We start from the raw sequence: 21,622 nt of genomic DNA, 5'->3' as shown, positions 1-21,622 counted from the left end.
TCTTAGCCAAATACTATATTCTCCTCCTTTGAGGTCTGTGTTTTCAAGAATATTATTGTTCCAAGACAAAACCACCACCATTACCCCTATAACCCATGTGCCCCCAACTGACATTTGTTTCTTTCTTTCCTTTTTTTTTTTTTACCTGACTAGCTGCTGCTGTTTCCACTCTTCAATTCGCTTCTGCGCAGTCGATTCCCGGTCCTCTTCACTGGAACTTGAGTTCTCTTCCTCATCTAATTCACGCTGGATACTCTGCCACTTCTTTACCAAAGATGGCATTTTGGTTTTACTTTTCTTTGCCTGTAATAAATGTTAAAGATCAGAAGGAATATGATACATAAAATAAGGAAATGGGTCCTCTACAAAAAAGATCAAGATCTTTCCCTGATTCTAAGGAATAAGTGAACTTCCTAAGTATGATATATTGAATGAAGCATGGCAGAAATATTCCCTGTACCCTTCCTATTCTATATCCTGTCCCCACCCCTGCTACTGCCTTGAGGTGGGGACAGAACCCAGGGCCTCACTCAACCGTCAGGTGTGCTGATGCACACCTGCAATCCCAGAAACTTGGGAGGCTAAGGCCTTAAGGCAACTTTGCAAGAACTTGTCTCAAAAGATAAAAAGGCTGGGAAAGTAGTTCAGTGGTAAAGAACTGAGCTACACCCCAAGTTCTTTTATTCATATTTAATAGGTATCGACTGATTTTGCTGCTCTTTTCAGAAAAAAAAGCTGGGTCTTTACTTTTCAGTTTATCACTTGATATGAACACTGTAACTCTGAGGAGACAAGAGCAACAGTTTTGAATTCTATACAATAGGAACACAGCTCAATGGTACAGCACTTACCTCTTGCTTAGTGTATGCAAGGCCCTGGGTGGGGCCTCCAGCTTGGGGTTGGGGGGAAGCTATGAGATCAAAGTATTAATGATAAATTCCTTCCAAGATATGGTATTATATTTCTTCTTCTGGCTTACTTTTACTTTCTAAAAATTTTCACAATAAAACATTTTGCAAAGTAGAAATATGTATCCAAAATGGCCTCTTCTTTCATTATTATTTTGCAGTACTGTGAATTGAACCCAAGGCCTCACGCATGCTAGACCAGTGCTTTATCAATGGGCTATATTCCTGACGGTTGGCCTGCTCTTTCCTCACATGCAGGCTTATGATCATTGCCACCCTGGCACAAAAGCCTTATCTAACTGCCTTTTGAGAGATAGCACCACCTCCCAAAGACCTTGTCTGTCCTCTTACACTGCTTATTCTTCTTTGCTGATTTCATTTTAAACACCTCCCATGTATTTATTTTTTGCTTATCTGTTTTCTCAGCCCATCCAAACACCCGACAAAGGAAATGCAACAAAGGCATATTTTTGTTTCATTGCTGAATTCCAAGCCCCAAGGACAGTTCTTGACAAACAGTGTACACTGAACACATATTTTTTAAACTCTGTGTTTAATTTTGTGAAATTAGAGGGCTATGACATTAGACATTCATAAGACCCATTTTTAACTGTTTTTAACTGAATCTAACAGGTTATGCTAATGCCAAAGAGCTCAAGTGGCAGGTGTGATGAAGTATTACACTGAGGAGAACTGATATTCGTGGCTGTACTTGAGATAAATTGATTTCTTGAATAAAGTCTCCATAAATCTGAGAGAATAAGCTTAATATTTTCAGTTTATTTAATACTATGTGATTTCCTGCTCCATACCCTATTTTGACTGTCACTGACAGTTCCTACTTTCTGGGAAAAGGAGTGCACATCTATTGTGCTCAAACTTTAGCTCCCTTCACACACATTCTCACATTCTATTCTGTCACTTCACCTGTGGCACAATCCGCCTGCAAACAACCTTCCAACAAGCTCTAACATAGTCCATTCTGGGAAAGCATGAAGTCAACCAAATAAAAATAAGATGGATTAATAATGAGCCCAGGGAACTCATGGGGATAAAACTTCTCAATCTCTGCAAACCTAATTAAAAAACCACAGATGTAAGTATGATCCTGCTGTTTCACTTTGATTTCTATAGTGTTCAATGAATTTCTAATATATCTGAAGTTATGTAGGACCTATCACATTTGAAACCTTGGGTCCAAAGAGTTGTATTGGCTGTTTGAGTACACTTTAAATAGGGGGAACATGACAGACAGGAAAACAAAAAGTAAATGGTCAGAACTCCTTTGTGGTAGCTTAGTTTTTCTTTTGTGATATTAGAGATTGAACCTAGGGTCTCACACATGCTAGGCAAGTGCTCTACAACTGAGCTACATTTCCAGTCTTCTTTATTTTGAGAAAGGTCTTAAGTTGCCCAGATTGGCCTCAAACTTGCAATCCTCCTCCTGCCTCAGCATTCCAAGTAGCTGGGATTACTGGCATGTGTGACAGTGTCTGCCCTTCAAATTAATTTCCTATTAATTTGTCCACAAAACTCTTCAGGAAAAAAGACTGAAACTATTGGTCCCAAATATTCTTCAGTATCAGAGTCATTAAGAATATAGTTTATGTTCTTAAAAAATGGCCTGTCACAACAAAGAGATAGGTCACCATTTATTTTTATATATCAGGTATATGAAACTGAAGTACTGTCTTAACAACCTAGAATTACACAAAATTTTAAGACAGTAAAAACAAGACTGGTTAAAAAATTACTTGTTGAATGAATGGAGGAAAAAGTAGTTACCTCTCTTGGAGGACTGGGGGAGTCCTCAGAAGGCTTCATAAAGAAGTGATTCCTAACATTTGACTGTGTAAAGAATGAATAGTAGTGGAACTGGTGAACAAAGTAAAGGCATGGAAAGTGGTAAATGATATGTTGGCTCAGGAGCAGTGTATGCTATAGATTAGCACAGCAGATTAGACAGCTGTCTGTTCACAAGACTATCATAATTGTCACTCTTGATTCTTATAACATTTACTTCCAGATATTTTCTGGACCCATGTACATAAAAACATCTAATGAATGACTAAAATAGCATTGTGGGAGTTCTGGAAACCAGTCAAAGACCTGCAGCAGCCACTGAACGCTGAAGAAAATGTCACACAAAATGGTAGGGAAACTTTTAAAGAGATATTTTCTTGCCTCAGTCCTACTCCCCTCCCAGTGCAGATGGGAGGAAGTGGACAAACTCCCAGTTCCCTCCCTTATGAATAAAGGAAAAGAATGGATGTGCTTGCAACCTTCGAGCCTGTCTGTGGCTGCCTGAGGGACTGCTCTTCGTACCGCCTGCATTGGACCTCAGATGGAGGCCAAGAAAGGTAGTGATGGGTACTGTGAAAACGGGAGGGGGACTACAAACTGTCAGATGTCTGAGGTTAAAACTGTCTCTACTGAATGGTGACATTATCCAATAGTAGAAAATCCCAAAGAATTCACACACACACAAACACAAGAACTAACTAATTTGGCAAAGGGCAATACACAAAAATCACTTCTGTGTCTACATACTAGCAATAAGTAATCTGAAATCCAATTCTAGTGATGATACCATCTAAAGAATAAAATACTAGGAATAAATTAAATCAAGAAAGCAAAAAAGACTGTACTCTGAAAACTACAAAACACTGCTGAAAGAAATGAGAAGATCTAAATACATAAAAAGGAATCCTATGTTAACATGTCAGGAAGTTTACAAGCAAGACACCAAATATAGGCAATCCCTACCAAAATTCCAATGGCATTAAAAATTCCAATGGCTTTTTTTTTTAAAGGATTTATTTAATAAAAAAATTTTTTTAGTTGTAGATGGACACAATACCTTTATTTTATTTATTTTTATGTGGTGCTGAAGATTAAACCCAGTGTCTCAAACATGCCAGGCAAGTTCTCCATCACTGAGCTACAACCCAGCCCCTCTTATGGCTTTTTTAATGCAGAAATGGAAAAGATTCTCAAACTATATGAAATAGTAAGGTGTCTCAAATAGCCAATATTGACACACACTTTTCAATTTTAAAACATACTACAAAGCTATAAGCTACAGTAATCAAAATAGTATAATTCTAGCACAAGGGTAGACCTGTGGGTCAGTGAAATAGAACGAAGTTCAGAAATAAACCCATACTTTTATGGTCAGCTGACTTCCAACAACAGGGCCAAAATATTCAATGGAGGAAGGAACAGTCTTTTTGGCAACTTGTGCTAAACAACTGGTTATACACATGCAAAAGAATGGAGCTGGATATTTTTACTTCGTATCTTATTAAAAACAAAACAAAGAAACAAGTGAAAACTCCCAAAACCTACAGCCTAATTATAAACTCTAAAACTATAAAACTCTTATTTTAACCTTTTAAAATTTTCTTTTGAAATAGGATCTCATTACTAAATTACCCAGGCTGGCTATGAACTTGTAGTCCTCCTACTTCAGCTTCCCAAATACCTGGGGTTATAGGCAAGCACCACAATACCTGGTTATAGAACGCTTAAAAGAAAACAGGAAAAAAATCTTTGTGACCTTATATTTAGCAATGGATTCTACACGTGACAACAAAGACATAATTCTTCACCAAAGAAACTGAGTAAACTAAACAAATTAAACTTTAAGAATTTGCTCTTTGGACTGGGGTTGTGACTCAGTGGTAGAACGCTCACCTAGCATGTGTGAGGCACTGGGTTCAATCCTTAGCACCACATAAAAATGAAATAAAGATGTTGTGTCTATCTACAACTAAAAAATATTTTAAAAAATACTTTGCTCTTTAAAAGATACCATTAAGCCAGGTGTTGTGGCACATACCCATAATCCCAGGCACTGGGGAGAATGGGGCAGAAGGATCTTAAGTTCTAAGTACGTAATGAGAACCTGTCTCAATATAAAAAATAAAAAAGGGCTGGGGATGTAGCTCAGTGGTAGGGCACTCTTGTGTTCAGTCTCTAGTACCAAAAAAAATAAAAGGACAAATGGTCCAGAAAGTAATTTCTTCAAAGAAGATAAATAAATGGTCAATAATAACCTGAAAAAATGCTCAATATCAGTAGTCACTAGAGAAATGGAAATCAAACTACAATGAAATACCACTTCATACCTACTAGGCTGGACATTATTATTCAAAAGATAGAAACAATCCAAATGTCCATTAATAAATGGGTACATTGTGGTACATATGCATAATGGAATTATTATTTAGCCTTAAAGAAGGAAATGAAGCACTGACACATGCCATGTACATGAACCATGAACACATTATGCTAAGTGAAGGAAGTCAGACACAAAGTCACAAATTGTATGGCTCTATTTACATGAACTATTCAGAATAGGTCAATCCAGAGGCAGAAAGCAGATTGGTGCTTCCCAGGGGATGCAGAAGAGAATAAAGGGGAGAAACTACTTAATGGGTAGAGACAAGTTATTCTTTTGGGTAAATGAAAATATTTTGAAATAGAGATGGTGGTTGCAAAACATTGTGCATGTATTAAATGCTAAAGCACTATTAAAATGGTTAATATTTGTTACATGAACATCATCTCAATAAAAGTTTTTTGAAATAAAAAAAGAAACTTTATGGTATTCACCTTTTCTTTCTTTCCCTTTTTTGTCTTCTCTGGTGGTGGCATTTTGGGAGCTGGTGGTGGAGGTGGAGTTGGAGGAGGAGGAGGAGGTGGAGGTGGTGGTGGTTCTATAATGGCAGTGGCTGGCACAGCACCTCGGGCCTGAGCTGGCTGTAATGAAGCAGAAGTCACTCCAATAGGGACAGAACATTCAGCATAACTCATAATTGTAGATGCAGCTGCAAGTCCAAGGTAATTTGACTGGAGGCTCATTCCTCTGGCCTGATGACCCATTCCTGCTGCTGGATGGCTAACCGATATTGCCTGGTGTCCAATCCCAGTAGCCTGGTGTCCAATCCCTGTTGTCTGGTGACCTAACAACAGAAAACAAAATACTATAAAAAGGACATCATGGCTGGGATTGTGGAGCAGCAGTAGAGTGCTTACCTAGCATGTGTGATGCACTGGGTTTGATTCTCAGGACCACATATAAATAAATGAATAAAATAAAGGTCTATCAACATCTTTAAAAAATAAATAAATAAAAAAAGATATTGTCCTAAGACCAGAAGCCAAAAAAAGAGAATTGGGGGTTAGATCACTCACAAAATGATTTTGATACATCTTTCCCTCAAAACACCAGTCATATTTGCTGGTAGCAAAATAATTTCTGAATATCTTGAAATTAAACACATAAATCACTGATGTATGCAAATGCACAAAAAACAATCTGGAAGGATACACCAAACCATTTTAATGATGGCTTTTAGTAAATGGAAGAAATGCATATAAGTCGTCTTTGCAATCAAAAGTCTTTACTATTCCTTCGAGTTAAGGCATCTGATACTAGAAACAAAAAAACACTACACTGAGAAAAACACTTTAATAATCATGATGCTTACCTGTAGCTACAGCTGACTGGCTGTAGAGGACTGGAGAACTACCAATAGTAGCTGATCTCTGAACCACTGCAGTACTAATTTCTGTAGCTTTTCTCTTTATTGCTTTAGTGGAAGGAGAACTAGAGACGGTAGAATCAACTGAACTCTGAAACATAAATATTCTGGTCAGTGGTTGATGGCCATGGTTAAACATACTCTTCTAAAATAAAATGGTGCCAATCATGTTCTAGTCCTCACGAATAGCCAGAATGCTAAGGACATTACTTACCTGGTTAGTTACAACTGCCGGTTGTGCCGAAGGCTTCAAAGGCGTATCCTCCTCTGTTCCTGGTGCAGGAGGCTCCTCACTTCCCTCATCTTCCATTTCTACCTCCTGGATCTCACCATCTTCTACAGGAGGAGGTGGTGGTGGAGGAGGAGGAGGAGGAGAATCTGGGGGTGGGGGTGGGGGTGGTGGCATTTCCAAGGGTAACGGAGGTTGAAGCACAGGCACATTTGACTGAAGGAGAGTCCAGAATGGAGTAAGTGGCATCAGTGATGATGAAGAAACTTGACCAGAAAAGGATTCTTTACAAAGAGAACCTATGAAAACAGACAGGAGTCAGAGAAAAAAAGCAAGACAAAATTTGCATCGGTAATATGCATAGTAATGTTCAACTGATTTGAGAAAAACATCAATATCAACCTATACTGTGTTTCAGGGACTGGCTTCCCATTTCATAACAGAAATCAGACCCCTCTATACACCGATGGTATATTGGTATCACTGAAACAGTTAACAATTCAGTTCAAAATAACTTCCATGGGAAAGTTAATTTATGGTCCTCACAGCACTGTCCCCAGCTGTGTTATATTATTCTCTGGGTTCAGATTTATGAATAAGTAAATGAACAGCATCATTTACTCAATGAGAAATTGGGCATCTCAGTCTGTAGTTTGTTTTTTGTTTTGGTACCAGGGATTGAACCCAGGGATGTTACCACTAAGCCACATCCCCAGCCCTTTTTTAAAACTACTTTTTGAGATAGGATCTTGCCAAGTTCCTTAGGGCCTTGCTAAATTGCTGAGGCTGGTCTTGAACTTGTGATCTTCCTGCCTTAGCCTCCAAAATCCCTGGGATTACACGCATGCACCACCTGCCTGGCTGAAATATTTTTTATTTCAAAACAATGTTTCAACATATGTAAGACAATGCTCGAGGTTTTTTTTAGTCTCAAAAGTGAAAAGATAAGTGAAAAATGTACATATGTAATATTGACTCTATGTTTTGCTTTGAGTTGGGTAAGGAAGCTGGGGTGACAGAGAAGTATCCATTTAAAACACTCACAAAAATTCTACCCACTTTAATTTACATTTTTTCCCCCTTTCTGGTACTGGGATTGAACCCAGGGGCACTTTATCACTTAGCTACACATCCAGATTTTTTTTTTATTTTCAACTTTGAGAGAGGGTCTCACCAAGTTGCTCAGGGACTTGCTAAATTGCTGAGGTTGGCCTTGAACTTGGGATTCTCCTGCTTCAGCCTTCCGAGTTGCTGGGATTACAGGTGTGTGTCACTGCGCCAGGCTTGATTTACTAGTTTCAAAAAATTTTTTTAAGGTGTTACTGTTGACTCTCATTCCTTCCTATCTCTGTGTAAATTAAATTCATTTGTTAAACCACAGCAACAGAAGTGAGGTAATTTTTAGTTTTGTGATGATTTAAGGGGAAATTCAGGAGAACACATCTTCAAAATAAATGGTAATTCAGATTTCTGAAAAAAGTATTGGAAGATGCAGAGGATATGAAATTTCTGTTGCTGAAGTTTGAGTTAAACTAACTGAAGTGGGTATGGTAGCACACACCTGTAATCCCAGCCACTCAGAAGGCTGAGGCAGAAAGATCACAAGTTCCAGGCCAGCATGGGCAACTTAATGGCAAAAGTACCCCTAGATTCAATCCTCTGTACAAAAAAAAAAAAAAAAAAAAAAAAAATCCAAACCAGACAAAAACACCCACAAACAACAACTGAAAAGCTGCAGCAGGATCAGCTTTTTCTCAATTTTGCAAAGCCACTGTTGAATGCTGTGGTTTCTGTTGGGAAAAGCTTTTAGAGATTAGAGAAAATAGTAGGATATACTTACTTGTAGCCTTCCCCATCCCTCTTTATCGTCAATAGGAAAGTTTCACAATATATGGGACTATTAGATATATATCCCAGGAATGTTGAGGGGATTTTCTCCCTAAAAACCATAGAATTTAGGAGTAGAAGAAACATGAAAAATCATCTAAGTTCAACTTCCTCATTTTTAAAAGGTAATGAAACCCAGGCAGAAACTGACTTGCCCAAGATCACATGGCTGTTAGTGGCCAGACCAGAGACAGAACTCAGGTCTGACTCCTAATCTAGTGTTTTCTGTTTCACCAAGATTCCCTGATGAAATATCAGGAGTCCAAGAGCCTTAGAAATCTCTATCAAATATGCTCACTTCTCATGGAGTAGATATCCAGATGCAGTCTCTTGTCAAATTTCATGGTCAAAAGTAGTAGACTGACTAAAGGCTCTGTTATGAAGAATATCATTTAAATCACATATTGGAAATATACTGCTTTGGCACTTGACAAGGTAAAATCCAGGTGGCAAAAAGCCATTTGGCTTTTAGAGCAAATTTACTTTTAATAGAAACAGCAGATGATGCAGTGTGGAAATACTCTAAGATGATGATCCACACTGTTACCCTAATTATTTTGAGACATGACTAACAGAAAAAAAAAATTTATCAGAACACATGAATAGTTTTCTAGCTAAAGGAATTCAAATGACTCATTAAATTTTTGTACTTGGAATTAGGTAATACTAATTTATATACTAACTTTCAGACAAATGAAATCTGGGTATGGCCAGGAAGTCTACATTATAAAACAGGATATCAAGATTACATCAGAACTAAGGCAATAAACCTGGAGGATTAGTGACTTAATTAGTAATTAAGAATTAAACATTCTTGTACTAAACTAGCTATGACAAAGAGTGGAAAAGTAAGTATGTCAGATTCGATGACACTGGTATGTTTAAGATGGTGACATGCTGCTATGAGAGGAATTCATGGAAACAGTAGGTTCAGGGTTAATAATGTGGTTTATCACCTCCAACAAATCTAGGGAGAATTAACATTGTATAAATATGAGATTAAACCACATTTGGTAAGTTCAGCCACAAATGAGCATTTTTAGAAGATGTAAATCTCAAACTAAGTTTACTCAAAACATACAAGCTGTATCTTAAACAATGATAATTATTTCTTTCAGCTTAAGTACAAAGAAACTTCAAGAAATCCCAGGCATGAATATTGCAGATGTCTATTATAATGATGCTTACATTTGTTTCTAAATTTAATCCAGTTGGTATTTTTGCTATTTAAGAAAACATTTGCCAGGAATGGTGGCACATGCCTATTACCCCAGCAACTTTTAGGAAGGTGAGGCTGGAGGATCACAAGTTCAGGGTGAACTTCAGCAACTTAACGAGAACCTGTCTAAATAAATAAATAGCACTGGGGATGTAGCTCAGTGGTAGGTACTCCTGGGTTCAATCCCCAGTACCACAAAGAAAAAGAAGAGACGCAAGTGTTGAATTCTGAAGTCCGAGGAGAGATTAAAATGGTACAAAGTTTTTACCACATGCTAAAAGTTTTAAAAACTATTAAGGATAGAATAGTGTGAGGATACAAATTTTTAATTCTAGGCTTTTTTTTTTTTTTGGTACCAGGGATCAAACCCAGGGGTGCTTAACCACTGAATCACATCTCCAGTCCTTTTTTCGGTATTTTTTTATTTAAAGACTGGGTCTTGCTGAGTTGCTCAGGGCTTCACCAAGTTGCTGAGCCTGGCTTTGAACTCACGATCCTCCTTTTGTCAGCCTCCTGAGCTACTGGGATTACAAGTGTCACTGCACCCAGCCTAATTATCTTAATTTCTATTTATAGGGAGTTTTATTTACCCCCAAAGGATAATTAATGCTTAGTATTTTGAATCAATAAGTTTAGCAATATAACACAAGAAATTATATGAAAAATAGTTTTGTAGATTAAAAAGAGAGCTAAATTAAAAATTTTTTTTTGTTTAGTTGTTGATGGACTTTTATTTATTTTTATGAGGTGATAAGAATCGAACCCAGTGCCTCACACATGCTAGGCAAGTGCTCCACCACTGATCCACAACCCCAGCCCAAGACAGCTAAATTTAATCTAAATGAAATAAGCTCAGCAAGAAAGACGATACATAGCTTGAAATATCCGAATTTAGAAACATGATGTTAAATTCAAATAGTGAAATGATGAACAAGGATTAAAAATGAAATAAAACTTAAAACATCCTTGGCTCCTTAAAATGCAGTAATTTCTCTTTTTTTTCCTGTGATGCAAAGGATTGAACTCTAGGTTTTCCAACATAATTGCCAATTACTCTACTACTGAGCTATACCTCTAGGCCTCAATCTTTTTCTTCCTTTCTTTTTTTTTTAAAAAGCAGTACTGGGGACTGAACCCGGGCCTTACACATGATATGTAAGCACTCCACCACTAAGGTACATCCCTCAGCTGCCAATCTTTTTCTTTTAATTTTTTAGAGACAGAACCTGTAGGCACCTGTTTATATTGAGGTGCAACCTGCATGGAAGGGGACCCAGTGTGGGAAAAATGTTAACATATGACAAAGTTGTGTGCCACACTTGCACAGGGTGATCTTCTCTGTATTGTTTCATTTTTTAGTATATGTGCTACTGAAGCAAGCACCCAATTTTGCTTTTATAATGGTGGTATTAGTCCCTGCTAAGCCAACATAGAGCATATGTATATTATATACTCTCTTCAGAGGCTTACAGCAGTAGTAATCAGTACTACTTTTAAAGTTCACAGACCTTGTATAATATTTGGATTTTATTTAGATCAAGTTTATCATACTATATCTACCTTTTGCCAGACAGTACCAACAGATGTGTCATCCATGAAAAGGAAGAAAACCAGTTTAACGGACAACTCTAAAGTATACATGGTACACTTCAGAGTTTGTAACTGTATTTAACTTTGAAACATATAAGATAGGGACATTAGACTATGGTCAGGAATAGAATTACCAGTAGAACTATTAGCAACTCTCTTCACTCCATTAATTAATAAAAAAGCAAAGAAAGGGGAAAAAAAACCACTATCAAGCATGTCTATCATTTGTTATCAAAAGAGGGGCAAAGGACTGGGGATATAGCTCAGTTGGTAGAGTGCCTGCCTCATACGGCACAAGGCCTTGGGTCTTGGGTTCAATCCCCAGCACCACAAAAAAATTTAAAAAGGGGTGGGGGGGAAGTATACAAAAGAAAATCTCATCATGAAAAAGGAAGTGAAATACTCTGTAACATGAGAAAATATACTTTTGAAATGTGAAGTAGAATAAAACCACCTTTTTGCTATGTAAATTTAAAATGACCACTGGAGTCTGATGTGGCTTTTTTGTAGGCTATTTAAGAAGTTAACAAAATCATTTTGTGTAGGACCTGAACTTTTACATGGGGATCAAGAAACTAGCAGAATACAAAGCATCATTTTTGAAAGGCAGAAGACAAAAGAATTCAGTTCTTCACTTCCTAGGTCACCTCTTTTTATTTCACCTCTTTTTATTTTTAAAGGTCTATGACTTTAGAAAGCATTCCATAGTCTCTTGCCTACACATGTCACTTTAACAAATAAAGACTATTTCTTAAGATTAAAGGTTATCATTTTGTTTTGTCTCTGCTTCATTATTCATTTTTATTGGTCATTCAAGAAAAACAGACTTGGGGGGGGAAGAAACAAATCTTTTAAAAGTATTGATCAAATTTATAGCTCCTAAGAGCTAATTAATTAGAGGGGCTGGGGTCTGTGTGTGAGGCACTGGGTTTGATCCTTAGCAGCACATAAAAAAATAAACAATAACAAAAAAAATAAAGGTATTGTGTCTGTCTACAATAAAAATTTTTTTTTTTTTTTTAAAAAGAGCTAATTAGAGCTGCAGACTAACTGAGGAACTATAAAAGTCTATTTATCAAAAAGAAAAGAAGTACAAGGGCTGGGGTTATAGCTCAGTATTAGAGGACTGGCCTAGCATGTCCAGGGCCCTGGGTGCAATCCCCAGCACTGGGAGGGAAAAAAAAAAAAAAAAAAAAAAAAGCATATAACCAACCAAATTTCTTGAAGGATACCCTTAATACGATGAGTCATTCTACTTGATCATTTAGAATATGGTGGGCAATTTTCATTATCAATGATTTGGCTTCTCTGAAACTAATACAGTACTAGTTTCACAGCATTTCTTCCTATCATTTTGATTTGTACCAATGATACCTGATGAAACTACTGGAGTTGAGAAATGAGGTTGTAAAATCAATAGACTAGGTGATCTAGTGGAATGTAGAACGAATCTCATATTATCACACTACACAGACATAGTAGTACATAGTTCAATTATCTAGTTCCTTGTCATTACCATTCCTGTTTTTGTCATTACCATTCCATGTCTTTGGGACATGACAGAATGATTATAGAAAACTTTTTTTATTTTTAACGTGTATTTTTTCAAAGTATTATTTAATAGTTCAGTAAAATTGTACTCATTAACTGATGGGGTAATGTGATGTTTGATATGTGGGATTTTTTAAAATTCAATTTTAATAGTTCATCTTTTCATTTTGAGGCAGTCTGATATATAGTATTCTCATCTGCAACTAATGACTATCTTCATATCATTTCTTTTCTTTTTTTGGTACCAGGGATTGAACCCAGGAGCATTTTACTATTGAGCCACATCCCAGCTCTCTTATATTTTTATATTGAGACAGGGTCTCGATAAGTTGCTGAGGCTGGTTTCGAACTCACAATCCTCCCTAAGACTCTCCAGCCACTGGGATTACAGGCATGTGCCACCGTACCTGGCTGCCATAATTTCTTTCAGTATAACTCATGCATTATTTGAATACGAGCCACTTTTTTTTCCAACTGGTGATGTTAACATGATACAAATTAATTTCCTTTATAATATTTGTCTTTTTGTCTAAAATCCTCATTATCCAAGTAGCATAGAGTAAATTATCCCACCTGTTGAATTCTCAGAGGATTCTGTAGAATTTGAATCAGTGCCAGTTTTGTCTTTCAAGGTTGGTTTAGGAAGAGTCTCATCTCTATTTTCTTGCGCTTGGCTTTCTTCTTCCTCCTCCTCACCATCTGGGAACTCCCACTGAGACTCGCCCGACTGTTCGTTTACATAGAAATATCGTCTATGATCCCTAAATTATAAGAAAGAAAACACATGTTTTAAAATCCATTCTCCTACAAAGACACATTCATTTGGTCCTGTCCCAGGACAGCAGTCTGCTCTCACAGGGACGAACCTCTTCTTATGGACTGCTATTCACAAAGGCAACAAAGAGCTTTGACAACTGAGGATGGAGAACCAAGGATAATTCAAAGCTTTTTGCACTGCCAGCAGCTCTGTGAATACAGCCCTGAGCCCTCTCACTCCAACAGATGACTTAGACAACATCTTTTTTTGTTTTTTGCCAATACATAACAGGGTTCCAAGTTTCATTAATGAAGGGACTCAATCGCCTAGAACACTAATTTCCCTTCCAAAGAAGAGAACAACGAAGTTTGTGAAAGGTGACTCTTCCCCTCTTGGACCGTGGAATTCACATTTCATATTCTTGATATCAAACACAGTGAAAGCTAAAGAGAGGGAGAGGATCTGGGAGCTGAAAAATAAAAGAGCAAAGATTTCAAATAATGAAAAAAAAAAAAATCAAGAAAAGCCAAATATAAAAAGAAATGTTTTCATCTGACCTGCTGGCAGAGGATAGTAATCTTGTTCTTCATTCACATCTTCAGTCACGAAGTTTTCCTTAACTTCACCGAGGTTAATCAGGAGTAGTTGCTTCCAGAGGTCCTGTAAAGCGCACAGAGCTCTCGCATGCGCTTAACCCCCAAGCCCGCCCTACTCCGTGCAACACTCTGGAGTAAAAACCGGCTTTGTCCAATCTTGGGAAAAAATCCGTTACATGGAACACTTTAAACATTGCTTTTTGTTTCTCCAATGTGTGGCTGGCCCAGACTCTGCTTGCGATGCTTTGCCTGCCCAGCATCGCTAACTGCAGCTGCTTTCAGTCTCCAGACAGGCTGTCATGTCGTCAGGTGGTGGTGATCACAAATCATGTCTGAGATGTCAAAGGTGAAAGGTGAAAAGGGGAGAAGAGTGCGTACCTGTCCCAGTGGCAGGACCAGCCTTTAGGAGTGGCGTTTATTTCATACTGTTTTAGTTGTTCTGCTGCATCCTGAAGTTTTCGTTTAAGGTAGTTTCCATTAAGAGCCCCTTCCCGCCAGTCTGCAATTCGAGTCTAGAAATTGATGGAGAGAGAAAAAAAAAAATTTATCATGATATCAGGAGACAGAGGTAAAAGGAACATAAACCTACTCTGAGATAGTACTGCTATACTCCAGCAGAAGGCTAGACCAAAGAGAATGAGAAATCCCATCTTTTGTTGTTGTTGCTGTTGTACTGGGGATCACATATAAGGGCACTCTACCACTGAGCTACATTCTTAGCCCCTGCCTTTTTTTTTTTCCTTCAAGACAAGGTCTTTGCCCAGTTTGGATTGTGATCCTCCTGCCTTGGCCTCCTGAGTTACTGGTGTGTGCACCACCACATCTGGCTGAAATTCCACCTTAATTTCATAAAACAATCTTATTTGCATTGTTGTGTTCTAAGAAAAGGGAACCTGATTCCAGTTTATTTTTACACTGCTAACTTTCCACTATCTTTGAAAATGAGTAGCAGTTCTGTGTTCCTCTTTGGATTTTATCTTGGTAATCAAGATTGATTACCCACCTATGATTTGAATTTTTACTTTACTTTTGTGGTCTGGGGATGAAGCCAGGGATGCTGTATAACTCAGCTAAATCTCCAGCCCATTTTATTTTGAGAAAGGGGACTCACTAAATTGCCCAGGTCACCCTGGAACTTATAATCCTTCTGATTCATCTGCCCAAGTCACCACCATGACCAGTACATTGACTTTCCCGCCCCCCTTGTTGATGAATCTTTCAATTTGATGTAACTTAGTAATCAAAATTAAAGATTCAGTTTTGGGTGGGGGACCAGAGACACAGAGAAGTGGGGGAAGGGAAGAGGAGAAAAGAAAGAAGACAGGTGAGGAGAGGAGACAGGACAGGAAAGAAAAGAGCAGAGCAGATTTAGCCTTAAGGAAATCAGTCAGCTTCATTAGGAATTCCTTACCTAATCCTACCCTAACACCATAAAAAGTATACAGGTAACAAATTGGACTCAATTTTTCTTTTGAAAGATTGAAATGCTTTAACAATTTTTTTTTTTTTTTTTTGGGTGCTGGGGATCGAAGCCAGGGCCTTGTGCTTGCAAGGCAAGCACTCTACCGACTGAGCTATCTCCCCAGTCCCCTGCTTTAACAATTATGAAGTACTTTCTTTTTTTTCTGCAGTGGTAGGAATTGAACCCTGAACCTCAAACATGCCAGCAAGCACTCTACTCCTGAGCCACATTCCCAGTCCTTTATAAAGTAATTCAACATTAGATGGCCTTAGAGTTAGGGCTGTAGCTCAGTGGCAGAGCACTTGCCTAGGACATGTAAAGCACTGGGTTCAATTTTTAGTACCACATAAAAATAAAGGTATGCTATCCGTCCATCTACAACTGGAAAAAAAAAAAATTACATGGTCTCATCTGACTGTCATGCATATACTATTAATTTGTTTGAAAAAACTTTTTAGTGTGACACTAAGCAGCTCAAATGAGATTCCGACTCAAAATAAAAAATAAAAAAGGGCTGGGATGCTGGGCACAGGGGGACAGGCCTGTAATCCCAGCGACTCGGGAGGCTGAGATGGGCGGATCATGAGTTCAAAGACAGCCTCAGAAACTCAGTGAGACTCTGTCTCTAAATAAAATACAAAATAGGGTCTGGGGATGTGGCTGAGTGGTTGAGTGCCTGAGTTCAATCCCTGGTACCCCCCCAAAAAGCGGGGGAGGGCCTAGGATGGGTCTGCGGCTGTAGCTCAGTGGTAGAGTGCTTGCCTAGCACGTGTGAGGCACTGGGTTCAATCCTCAGTACCACATAAACTTAAATAAAATTAAAAAATTTAAAAAAAGATTTTTTTTTTTAAAAAAGGGCTGGGATGTGGCTCAGTGGTAAAGCACCCTTGAGGTTATTCCTCAGTACCTACCAACCAACCAACCAATAAAGAGCTGACAATGTGTTTCAGTGGTAAAGCATCTCTGGGTTCAATACCTAGCACCAAACAAAAAGCATATGCCCACTGATGGTGCTGCAAGTATCATCATTATAAACAAACTCTTAGTACAGCCCCTTAGGATTTAAAAGAGAGCAAGACAGATTCCTAACACACAGCATATCATACAAACACTGTTTAAACCAAAAATGATGAAATTACCTCAGTCTGTAAGAGCAGCACGTGAAAGTTGGAGATGGACTGTCTATTAATGCCTAGGAATTCAAATTTACTAGTCAGGGTATTTGCCAGTTCTCCAATTTGAAACTGCAATGCAAGTGGGGAGGGGGAGAGGAAATGAAAAATAGATCAGCATTATTTCTTTTATCATGTGAAATCTTTAATTTATTGTTACAGATCCTAGAAACATGAATCTTGGACTGAGATGTAGCTCACTGGTAGAGCACTTGTTCAGCACGCACAAGGGCCTGAGTTCAGTCTGAGTGCTACAAAGAAAAAAATGAGTCTGCCTATAGAAAGTCCCTTTGAACAGCAGCATCTCGTTATGCAGAAGATAAAATTCTATTTTATAGTTAAAAAAAAATCCACATTAACAGTGATAAATAATGACGGTCTACAGGAATCAAATACTTATCTACTCACACTGTCGTAATACATACTAATGCAATAAGGAATTCAACAGTTAAAAATAGATCTTAATCTTAATAAAAAACAAAATCATAGAAAGAATAATTAGAATTGTGGTTACCAGGGGCTGGAGCAACAGGGAAATGGAGATGTTGGTCAAAGAGTATAAACTTACAGTTATAAAATAAATTCTGAGAATCTACTAATGTAGCACAGTGAATACAGTTAATGCTGTATTGTTGGCCAAGTGCAATGGCGCATGCCTATAATCTCAGAGCCTGGGGAGGCTGAGGTAGGAAGATCACAAGTTCCAGAGCAGCCTTAGCAACTTAGGCCCTAAGCAACTCAAACAAGAAAAACCTGTATTGTTTAACTGAAATTTGTTGAGATGATCTAAAATGTTCTTACCACCCACCCCTGAAAAATAAAGAAACCTATGAGGTAATGGGTAGGTTAATTAGCTGCTTTGTGGTAATCATAGTACACTGTATACATTTAACAAAACATTGCAGTGTAATACACAGAAATACATAATAAATGTAAATATATAATTTTTGTAATTTATGCCTCAATAAAGCTAAGAAAAGAAAAAGACAGGGGCTGGGGATATAGATCAGTTGGTAGAGTGCTTGCCTTGCAAGCACAAGACCCTGGGTTCAATCCCCAGCACTGCAAAAAAAAGAAAGAAAAAAAAAAAAAAAAAGAAAGATCCTAAATGATGTGACTCTATTGACCAAATTTTCATTTATTCATTACTAACTGCTTATACTAGCTGTAGGGGTGCCAGGTTAGCTCAGGTGCAGGTAAGGGCTGCAGAGTCAAGACCTCCAGACTCCAGGAGTTGGGTGAAAGCAGGCTTGTGGCGAGCAGCCTGCAAACTCATTTATTATGAAATACCCATACATTTTATAGGTTTCTTGCCCAAACACAATGTGCCACGGGGGATCAGACCACCAGGCTCCTATACAGGTTCCCTTGGTAACACCAGGTCAATGTGGGGCAGTTGTTTACTTTCCTAGGTAGAAGCGGAATGCTCCTCCCTGCAAGTTTACCCACTTGAGACATTAACTGCTGCGAGCCAAGAACTAGGATTTCTCCCAACAACTAGCCACAGGATAAAGCCTTAAATAAATTCTTAAGCACCTTCTACATGGTTGAACACTAACTGGTGATTAAATTATAAAGTCAAAAGAATATACAGAATGGTTTTTCTAACAGACCACCTTAAAAAGTCAATACAGTAGATCCTCCATATCTATATTCAACCAAGAATACAGATTGAAACTATTCAAAAAACGGTTTGCTCTGTATAGAACATAAACTTCCTCTTCTTGTCATTATTCCTTAAGCAATACATTTCAACTATTTACACAGCATTTACATTGTATTAAGTATTGTAAGTAATTCGGAGGTGATTTAAAGTATATGCGAGGTGGTGTATGCCTGTTATCCTAGCAACTCAAAAGGTTGAGGGAGGAGGATCACGAGCTTGAGACCAGTCTGGGCAAGAACCTGTCTCAAAAACAAAAAAGATAAAGGGTGGTAGAACTCTTTTGGGTTCAATGCCCAATACAGCAATAAAGAAATGAACAAATAAAGCATACAGAAGGATCTATATAGACTATATGCAAAAAATGCGCTAATTTATACAAAGACTTGAACTAAGCAAATTTCAATGAGTTCAGCGGCGGGATCCTATAATCAATTCCCTGCTGATACTGAGGGATGACAGTATTTACCTGATTCAATTTTCCACAAGAAATTACATTAGGAATGTGATTAGAAGCAAATTTGCCTTTGTTTAAAGACAAGTCTTTCCACACATGAATTAAATTTAACTTTTAGTCTTTTAAGAACTTCCAAACCAGAGAAGCTTCCATACACACACACACACACACACACACACACACACATACTTTTTTTTTGTTTGTTTTTTTTGCAGTGTTGGGAGTGGAACCTAGGGCCTTCAGCATGCTAGGTAAGCACTGTACCACTAAGCTACATCCCTAGTACTGAGAATTACTAAGAAGCCAACACTGATAAGCTACTACTTTCCAAAGGCGGCTATCTGCAAACTAAGTAATTTAGCACTTTGAATTTTCAGGTAAGTTCTCAGCACCAAGCGAGTCCTGTAATTCCTTATTTCAGTCTTGTGACTATTTTACCTTATAAAATGAAAAAATTAGGTTTAAACAGTTAAGCTTTATTACTTGCTAATACAAAGTAGTTTAAAGGTTGACCTTTTAAAAAAAAATTTGTCAATTTACATTAAGAGATATACTTACTTTCAAATCCTGTTCTTCTTCTACTTTAGGTGCTGTTTGTACTTTTATTTTCTCTGAGGATTCTTCCACTTCAATCTCTTTGTCTGAATTTTCATCAATTTTTTCTGAATTTTCAGCACCAACTGCTAAAAAGGAAAACATGAAATTAAACCAAAAGAACCTACACTAAGAGAGCCCCAAGTCAGGCACGGTGGTGCACACCTGGAATCCCAGGGACTCGGGAGGCTGAGGCAGGAGATCTTAAGTTCAAACCTTGCCTAAGCAACTTAGGTCCTCAGCAACTCAGCAAGACCATCAATCTGTAATGAAACTTAGTAGTTAAGTGCCTATGGATTTAACGCCTAGTACCAAAAAGAAAGAGAGAGAGAGAGAGAGAGAGAGAGAGAGAGAGAGAGAGAGAGAGCGCGCGCACGCAGGTTCCTTAACACATTTACTTCTCCCTGTAGAAGAAACAACTAAAAAAAGAATCCATTTTCTGTCCTTTGTCAATTTTCCTTACTTGCTGAAGAAATTTCTATAACCTGTCATTATCTTTATATAACCTACTACTTTACAAAGCCCAAACTTTATCCCTTTCTTAAAATGTACTTACAAATAAAATGTCAACCACCTATCTTCCTTCCTGAACCACTTAAAACCTATATGTGAGGTGACGTGCACTTGCAGTCCCATAGCTACTAGGGAGGCTGAGGCAGGAAAATCACTTGAATTTGAGTTCCAGACAGTCTGGGCAATATAGCAAGACCCTAAGTAAATAAAAAACCAAAAACAAAACACATACTAAAAAGCAAACAAAGGAAAGAAAATCCTACAGATCTATTGGACCCACCTATTTTGGTTGGTGTTGCTTCCTGTTAGTAGCAGAAATGCTCCAAAAAGAATAGATTTACCATCAACGTTAATGAAATAGAATATTTGAATTCTCTTTGCTTCTTAACATCTATACCCACAAATTCACACCCATACATATGATCTATTTGTTTATTTTCTGGGTACTGGGGATTTAACCCAGGGGCAATTTACCACAGAGCTATATCCCCAAGCCCTTTCTATTTTGAGACAGGGTAACAATAAATTGCTTAGGGCCTGGTTAAGTTGCCAAGGCTTGCCTTGAACTTGCAATCATCCTACCTCAGCCTCCCAAACCGCTGGGATTACAGGAGTGTGTCACCATGACCTGTTCATATTATACACATAAATTGAATCATTCTGTCACAAAGATATTAGTTAGAAAAAAACACTGAGAACCTTTCTTTTTTTTTTTGGCTCTGGTTAATCCTTGATATGAAGTAAAACTGTAACGTAAACATTACTATCAGACCTCCCTTCTTTGAACTAATCTAATTTTTAGATCACTTTCATCTCTGGATTTGATATTGATCCCATACACGCCTTAGCAAATGTGTATAATAAATATAAGGTTAGGCATAAAGCTACTCAGAAGGCTGAGGCAAGAGGATCACAAGTTCAAGGTCAGCCCAGGCAACTTATGTGATCCTGTCTCAAAATAAAAATAAGTGGGTTTGACCCCCAGTACTATCAAAAAAGAAAACAGCTTAAAACTTAAAGTTTGGCTCCTCTTAGGTAATTTTCCTTCTAAGCTTTGTGATTTTTAAAAATATCTAACAGTGAAAAACTGTGGGACATATGTGCCTATCATCCCAGAGGATGAGGCAGGAAGATTACAAATTCAAACCCAGCTGTGGCAACTTAGGAGACCTTGTTGCAAAACACAAAATTTTAAAAAAGACTATGAATGTAGCTCAGTGGTAAAACACTGCTGGGTTAAATTTCCAGTACTGTAAACAAAAAAAAAAGACAAAAAACATTAACAAAAATCTCATCACTTTGAATAACTTTTAATGGACTAAAACTGACTTGCCAGGTGCAGTGGTGCACCATGGAGCCTAGCTACATTTTCAAAACAAAACCTTCTAACTAGTCCCACTTAAATTATAATATAATCACGTTTTAGAAATCTTACATCTAGTTAAGGTACAAGAATTGAATAATTCTAAGCATCA

The 21,622-nt window shown here is 37.8% G+C and overlaps 1 protein-coding gene and 1 pseudogene across 2 annotated transcripts in view; both read right to left on the bottom strand.

Moving 5' to 3' along the window:
* The window catches only part of Fnbp4 (formin binding protein 4), a 36,697-nt gene that overhangs the window by 1,156 nt on the left and 13,919 nt on the right, over window positions 1–21,622 (bottom strand). The window contains exons 9-16 of one of the 2 annotated variants that reach the window (XM_047516856.1): window positions 19,599–19,720; window positions 16,888–16,992; window positions 14,665–14,798; window positions 13,507–13,694; window positions 6,672–6,985; window positions 6,404–6,548; window positions 5,526–5,875; window positions 146–303 (exon numbers count right to left, since the gene is read on the bottom strand). In XM_047516856.1, the coding sequence (XP_047372812.1) occupies window positions 146–303; window positions 5,526–5,875; window positions 6,404–6,548; window positions 6,672–6,985; window positions 13,507–13,694; window positions 14,665–14,798; window positions 16,888–16,992; window positions 19,599–19,720 (1,516 nt within the window). Of the gene's footprint in view, window positions 1–145; window positions 304–5,525; window positions 5,876–6,403; window positions 6,549–6,671; window positions 6,986–13,506; window positions 13,695–14,664; window positions 14,799–16,887; window positions 16,993–19,598; window positions 19,724–21,622 lie in introns of both variants that reach the window. The other variant, XM_047516855.1, reaches the window with a different exon arrangement.
* LOC124960799 (uncharacterized) lies at window positions 11,075–11,175 on the bottom strand (annotated as a pseudogene).

The sequence above is a fragment of the Sciurus carolinensis genome, chromosome 11, assembly GCF_902686445.1.
Source record: "Sciurus carolinensis chromosome 11, mSciCar1.2, whole genome shotgun sequence".
NCBI classification, from domain to species: Eukaryota; Metazoa; Chordata; class Mammalia; order Rodentia; family Sciuridae; genus Sciurus; species Sciurus carolinensis.
Note: the sequence above shows the minus strand (reverse complement) of the source record. Positions and strands in the feature narration are given on the sequence as shown.